Source organism: Penaeus chinensis, chromosome 36 (genome assembly GCF_019202785.1).
Source record: "Penaeus chinensis breed Huanghai No. 1 chromosome 36, ASM1920278v2, whole genome shotgun sequence".
Lineage (NCBI taxonomy): Eukaryota > Metazoa > Arthropoda > Malacostraca > Decapoda > Penaeidae > Penaeus > Penaeus chinensis.
In genome coordinates, this window is record NC_061854.1 from 33,330,164 (window position 1) to 33,337,663 (window position 7,500).

At 35.1% G+C, this 7,500-nt stretch overlaps 1 protein-coding gene across 5 annotated transcripts in view; it reads left to right on the forward strand.

Moving 5' to 3' along the window:
* Window positions 1-7,500, forward strand: part of LOC125044652 (dual specificity mitogen-activated protein kinase kinase 4-like) — a 52,529-nt gene that overhangs the window by 28,094 nt on the left and 16,935 nt on the right. For 3 of the 5 annotated variants that reach the window (XM_047641428.1, XM_047641429.1, XM_047641431.1), the window contains exon 3: window positions 1,509-1,898. The exons of the other annotated variants lie outside the window; for them this stretch is intronic. In XM_047641428.1, the coding sequence (XP_047497384.1) occupies window positions 1,509-1,898 (390 nt within the window). The remainder of the gene's footprint in view (window positions 1-1,508; window positions 1,899-7,500) is intronic. 5 annotated transcript variants of the gene reach the window in all.

Sequence of the window (7,500 nt, forward strand, 5' to 3'; positions counted from 1 at the left end):
ATCTAATGATATTGCTCCTATTATTTTTATTGTTCACATTATGAATATTACAATGTTATTAGAGTAGTAATAGCAATAAGAAACAAAAGCAAAAAAATGAAAAGTAAGGAAAAGGGCAAACAAATCAGATACATAGAATCAATAATTGACTCCCTAGTGACAAAACACAATACATAAACACAATTCAGAAAATAGAATCGCAGTGGACATGACATGTATTTCATGCCATCTTTCACAATGGGTCAAAGACGAATTTCCAGGAAGTAGGACCAGAGATTGGAGAACCTTGTTGAAGATGTGAAGAATTTCTGCAATTTTGCATTTTGTGGACATGTCTGGAAGTCTGCACTTGGAGGGAGTTTTTGTATTTTGTTGTATGGTGAATGGGCCCCATTGTACAAGGAGAGCAGTGAGATCTTGTTTACTATTTTGAATGGAAAGAAGTCACAAAAAAAAATATGAAAGAGAGAGAGCCAATAGGCAGAGACAGAGATAGAAACAGTGAGTAGAAGCGAGGATATTACTGCCATTTCCCATTTGTTAGTTCTTAATGATAAGGCAGTTTAAGACTAGTTTTGACAAGTAGTGAATTGTGTATAATTTCTAAACCCCTGAAAAAGTATCTAGATGAGTTGAATGTTTCACTTGTGTCAATTAAAGCAAAACCTGTATCAAGCTAAACAGAAGTCTGAGGTTATAACAGTATTGATACAGTATCTAACCTCTATATAGATTCCCTTATCTGTTTTTTTTCTTACTTTGAAACCTCTTCAAATTGTTTAAATATTATATGCTGTTTACAGTTTCAGTTTTGCCAAGACAGTTATACATTTTTAAGCAGTTGCATTACTCAAATTTGATATCATACTTCAATATTCTATAGTATTAGCTTTTTTTAAATTTCGTTGGGTGAATTTTTGATTTTTTGCATAAGCAGTTTGCTTATGATATAATGAGAATTATTTATTAGAAATGCATAGATGTCTCATAATAACAATAGTGTGGTTCAATGAAATTAATTTCATAGTTGTAATATCTCTTTTTTTTGCACAGTTTAAATAAAACAGAGAATTCTTTCTAATTTATTTTATTTACTGTGATAACTGTTCTTGAGGAGGCAAGAAATTTTCTGTTGTAATTTTTGGTTTAAATATATATTTCTTTTTTCCAATTTATGTAAAGAAACTTTAGTTTTCATATTACTTAATTGCTGGATTTATTTTATAATTTTGTAAAGTTGTTTAAATGAATCTTGGCACTAATATTATTATGAATGAAACTTCAACATGTTAAGTATAAATATATCAGGTGTCAGTTAGTTCAGTCTTCCTTGGCATCAGAATTCCTTTTTTCTTCTTTTTCTTATTTTTTTTTTCTTTTTTTTTTTCCATCTCCCATCTCCCCTCACCTGAGATGAAAATGGTTTGCATTTCACAGCAGAAGGCAGTATTTCTTTTGTAACTGAATCAGTATTCCTCTTTCATCCAAAATTTCTACTGCCACATAAGGTTTGCACCTCCACCACCACCACCACCTCCACCTCCGCCCAGAAACACAGCCCTGAGCTCATCTGGTCGGCTGGGCGGTGCCTCTGGTTGCACCTCTTCTGCTTTCGGTGGCTGCTCCACCTCTGCAGCGTCCACTAGTAGCACCGGTAACTCAGTCACAGCCACCCCAAACTCCCTCTCCCTGGGCAGCGTGGGGCCCACTGGAGGCCAGCCAAACAACCGTGATCAGAAAAAGAAGCACTTGGTCCTGCACTTGCCTCCCCCACACAACCACCACCATCACCACAACCACCACTCGCACGCTCAGCACCACCACCACCACCACCACCATCACCACCACCATCGCCACGTCCTCCACCACGAAGGCTTGAGGGACCGCGGGCACAAGAGGTGAAGAGAAGGGGCACGCTTTTGTGTTGGGATCATGATTGGACCTTCCTCTATTGGCAGTCCTTGTTTTCTTCTTTGTTTTATAAATATGTATTTCCTGATTGGGCTCTGGTATTTGGCATTGTCTTAACATAATAGATATAGTGAATGTTGTTTTGTCCCTTTCCTTTTCTTTTCTTTTCATTCTTTTACTTCAACTACTTTTTCATCTCATGTGAGTGAAATTAACTGGTCTTGTGGAGTGGAACTTACTTTGTTACAGAGCAAGCATTCATTTTTTTATTTTTTTAATTTATTTTCCTCTTTTTATTATACTAACTGCTCTTGATTGAAGATATGTTGCTAGGGGAATATTACAGAAATGGTGGAGACACATTTTCTGTGTCCAAAGTATTTGAGGCTTTTCCTGTTTGTTCTAATTAGCATGCTTCTTTTAATGTTTTATGTATATTTGACTTACAGATGTTGTTAGCCCAAAATTCAAATTTGTCTTTGTTTACTCATGAAATGTCCTTGTTTATGCAAGGCTTTTATCTTAGTGTCTGTCTGTCAGAAGTGTTTGTGGTCTCCTGATGATTGATAAGAATGGAAATTTGTCCCATGGAAAGGAAGTTCATTTTCTATACAGTGGCAGTGGTGATGGTCAGTATTAGAGGAATTTTTTCATTATTTTTACCTTTTGGAAATGTTTATGAGATGATTGTGCTGGTCTTTTATTAGGAGGTGATATAGGTAAGGCAAGCTTTTCGGAATGAGAGGAAACATATTGTACTCAGGAAGGCAATAGTGGACCAGGTAATTTGTTTCTTTGGTACCTTTTCAAGTCATAGCAGGTTGTTGAATGGGCCTAATGTCATCTTGCTCTCTTTCACCAACTGATACCAAGAAAGTTGGTTAACCATGACTGCTACAGTTTTCACTTTGAGAATGAATGCTGAAAAAAATGTAGAGAGAAAAGAGAAACAGGACTCCCTCCAGAGTGCAGACAGGAAATTTCATGGCATGTCTTTACATTTTCCTTAGTGGCATTGTGCATTGTGGTCTGAAAATATCATTAGTCTTAACAGGGTGTGGAAGTCTTTACATGTGTTGCAGACTTTGTTGTGCTGTTTATACTGTATTGTGATTCCTAAATGCATGATAGATCTAGGTTTGAGGTAGACCATTATGGGATTGCTTGCTTAATATGAAAACACAGTGTGAAGGGATTGTTGCTAAAACTGTATTATACATGAAGAACAAATATTCATCCACTGTTACAGGAGCAAATTATGAAAGAAGGAATAGTTGTTATTGATGCCACTCATTATTTTTTTTTCCTTAGTTTTAAAACTAAAGCAGTAATTTTGTTAACACTTTATATATGTATATAAATATATATATATATATATATATATATATATATATATATATATATATATATATATATATATATATAAAATATGTACATAGTAAAAATGTCACTTATTTGTATTTTGTGACTGACTTGTATCAAGTCAACACTAAATAATCAATCATCTCCCCCAATCGTTAAGTAACTTCAGCCAACTCTGAACTTTCCTCCCTCTCACCAGGCTTCTTACACCCTCTCACTTTTCTTCAACCAAGGTTATTTACAGAATCTGGATTAAGAAGAAACAAATTTCAAATAACTTACAAATAATACAAACAGAACAACAACAACAACAAAAATATGTATTTACCTACTGCTCCTATTGTAGATGTTATGGTATGGGGTAGAAAGCATTGCACAGTGGAAGGTGAGGAAGGTGCATTGTTGTGGTCAGTGTCTCTGAATTTATGAGATATGGGAATCTTATGACATAACTACACATGGATGGGATACACTTAGTGAACATTCTAAGGGTATCTTTTTACCAAACTCTAATATTGAATGCTTTATAAGCACATTATCATAATTTGAATTACTATTTCTATTTTTTTTTTTTTTTTTTTTACGCCCCAGTTAGCTTTCTTCCTGTAACTTTGTGCATATGAGAGTCTGCCACAGCACTTTCAATTAGATTGATGTGTTTTCAAACTGAGCTGTGCTTGCAAACATAAAAACTTCCCCAGGCATGAATTAGGCCTCGTTGTCAACATGCTCTCAAACATGAACCATCTTCTGGGATAAGAATTGGCTGCCTTTTTCAGATTACCCTGAGGCAATGTAATTTTCAATCCAAGGAGATCAGACCATACTATTTTCCTCATAGATTTATTTGATGGAATGGTCTAATAATGTAAACATAATATACAAGTTGGCAGCAATAGTAGTGTAATAATCCCACTTGTGGTATTGTGCATGAAGAAGATAAGGAAGTTGAAATATCATTAACTTATGATTCCTCATACATTTTTTCCTCAACTGTGACAGTGAACTCTGTTCATGCAAAAGGATTATGAAAAATGCTTCAGATTGCAATAGAAACAGGTTATAAGTTCTGAAGAATATGGCATAGGTAGAACATTCTTAAACACATGGCAGTACCTTGTAGAAACGTGATAACGAAAAAGAAGCTTATGGTGTTCTGCCATTGTGTAAGGTGACATTAAATGCTTTCTCTGGTGTAATGAAGTATTTTCACTTGTGATTTTATGGCTTTAGTATTTTTGGGCAGTTTCTGGGTATTATTTCTTATTCATTTAAAAGAAAAGTAACAAGAGTGCTTAGAGTAATAGATTTTGGTATTAGGAGAAGGTGGAAATAAGGCCAAGGAAGAGGCAGCCTTGGCATGGCATTGTTAGCATTTGTGACAGTGTGTAGTTTTGTACCCAGATTAATGTGTGAATACTTTGGCTAGTGATTTATAGGGATGGATGTAAAATTCAGTTAATCCCCTTTCCTTTTTGTTTGGGTTCTCTTAAGGCTTTCTTCCCTTATATAGTAACCAAGAATGATGATCTTGGAGTTTTTTTTATCATATAGTCAGTCATCTGTTATTGACAACAATATAAGTGCTCAGAATGTTTTTGAATTGATATCATTATTTTTTTTTTCTTTTTTTCCTTCAAGTTTAATGTAAATGTATAATGTACAATTAATAGTAATACTTATGCAGTACTCATGTCATTACTCTTTATATGATTGTATGTATTGACACTAGTTTGCTGTGCTATGTATATAATAACATTCCTAATTATTATGGTTACCTCATGGTTAGGCAAGTCTTTCATGTATGAAGAGCAGTATACATTGCGTGAATGTTGATGCAGTACTTAGTATAACTGTACTTACTAGTGGATTCAAACGTAATCTGTATTTTAGAATGTCATTTTCTTCATTTAATGGAGGTTTGTGCTTTTAGTTCCATTAAAACATGAATTGTACTTTGTGAAATACAGGGAATTCAAGAACTTCCTTGCAGGGACCTTTGAGCACTGGAACTGAAGAGAGTAAACCATGATGATGAGGTTGAAAAGGGTTTTGGCAATAATAGATGTGTTGAGTAATTTGAGTTGAGGTGTGTGTGTGGCATAGAATTATAGCTTAGTATATCTTGTAGAGGTAGAGAATCACTTGTAGTGAATTACAGAGAGAGAGCAAGAAACCACTTTACCACACAGAGGATTAGGTTAGGATAACCGGAGATAAGTGTTGTTAATGTTTTCGGAATGGCCTTCATTGTATTTATAGGCTTGAAAGTAGAGGACATAGTCTTCTTTTAGATAATAAAAGATTTGAGATAATTGATAATAATGCTGTTGACTTTTTTTTTTTTTAATTTTGTGAAATAGGTTCATTTTACTTGATAGTTATATTTTTGTAGTTTTTGTTAGTTTCCAGTCTTCATATAGTTATTTTCGTTAATCCTTTTGCACTTGGTAGATTTAGAATAACTTTCCAAGCGGTTTGAATTGGCTGAAGATATAGTATTTTTTGTGTTTAAAAGGAATAAGAAAACTTTGAAAGTTTTGTTGCAATTTGTCTTATATTTTCTTCAAAAATAGGTAAAATGCAAAAGGTAGCAAACCAGAAAGGGAACTGTGAGGTGAATTACGGGGAAGTTTAGTTTCATCCATTTACAATTGGTGTATTGTCAATATGTATATGCATATTTATAATTTGCCGCATAGTTATTTACTCATTATGCCATTTGTAGCAAAAATAAAAGTAGTACAGAGAGAAGGGCCATATAAGAGACTGCAGATATCAGTTTTAATAATGATAATAAAGATAACAATTACAGTAATGATGACGATAATGATATGATGAATTAGAAGAGAGGCCTTGAGATGCCCAGGTCTTGATTCTCTGGTTTCTTGTCAACTTCCTCCTTTGCAACTCCTCACTAAGCCATGGGATGTTTGTATAGAAAAGGGTAAGATACTGGCATTATGAGACAACACTCGTGCCTTGGATCCTCCATTCGAAATAACAGTTTAAGAAAAAAAAAAAAAAATTGCAGTTTCAGAAGTTATAGGGCACCATATTCTTTCAACCATCTAGTGAAGATATAGAAACAAAATGCTCATTAAAAAATGGATACAGGTCAAAGTTATTTTTTACCAGCATGGCCCAAAATGGCTTTTTCTCAGCTAACCTCTTTTGTTTGTAAAATGGAAGAATACAGCAGCACATGTTATGTAGAAATCTAAATACTCTCCCTGACAAGGAGTCCATTCTCACAAGATGGCAAGAACTATTGCCAGTTCAGCTATAAGGTGGTTTGGACAAAACTTGATTTTTGGTTAATATTTCAGTGTAGTGATAGACATTTGCAACAATATCCTTAGTATAAAATTAGCAGATTAGAATAGTTGTTAAATGTGACACAGGGTCTCCCTGGTGAAGAGGAAATTTTACTACATCATGATATCTTTTGGTGTTGGGAGGAAATAGCATGCAGGTGCGAAAGTAACAAAATGCCGTTCCTTATGGGCTCCGGTGGCAGTTTATTCATTACCTTAACCCATTGAATCCGGATGTTCCACTGTTATCCTGGGGCCCCAAATATGGTGAAGTGAGCGTACACTGCCAGATGTGTGTAGCTTGCAAGCCGGGGACAAGCAAACACTATGTTTGGTGATAAGCCTCCATGCCTCCCCTTTGCAATATTATTTTCCCTCTTTCTGCATAAGCATTTTTATCTTTATGCCCTTTTCCAATGTCTATATTTATCATTTGATTTGCAGTATCCAGATAGTAATGGACTGTTTTCTCTGCACAGATGCCATTTCATCTCCCTAGGTTGTCCATTACTCAATGCAGTAATAAAGCAATAAGTAACATTTTGTTATTCTATTTTATTTTATCATAATATTCAATTTTCTGTAATATAACCTGCACCACCATTCATGACAGCCAGGAATAGGCTGCTGCTCTTCCAGTCACGGCCCACAGCTATAACATTCCACACTCATGTATTGATGGAAATGATGCAAAATCCCCTTCCTAAACATCAAATGAATCTAATCACCCTGTAAGAACTTTATGCATTCGTGGCGAGTCTTCCCCATCACCCTGGCTTTCTGCTGAAATGCTCACAATGACAAGTTTGTGTCACCTCAGCCCACAGCCAATATTTCCTAATGGCATGTTCCTCTCGCCCGCCCCTCAAACCAAATTTCTTTCTGAAGTGACGGTCATGTCATCCGGATT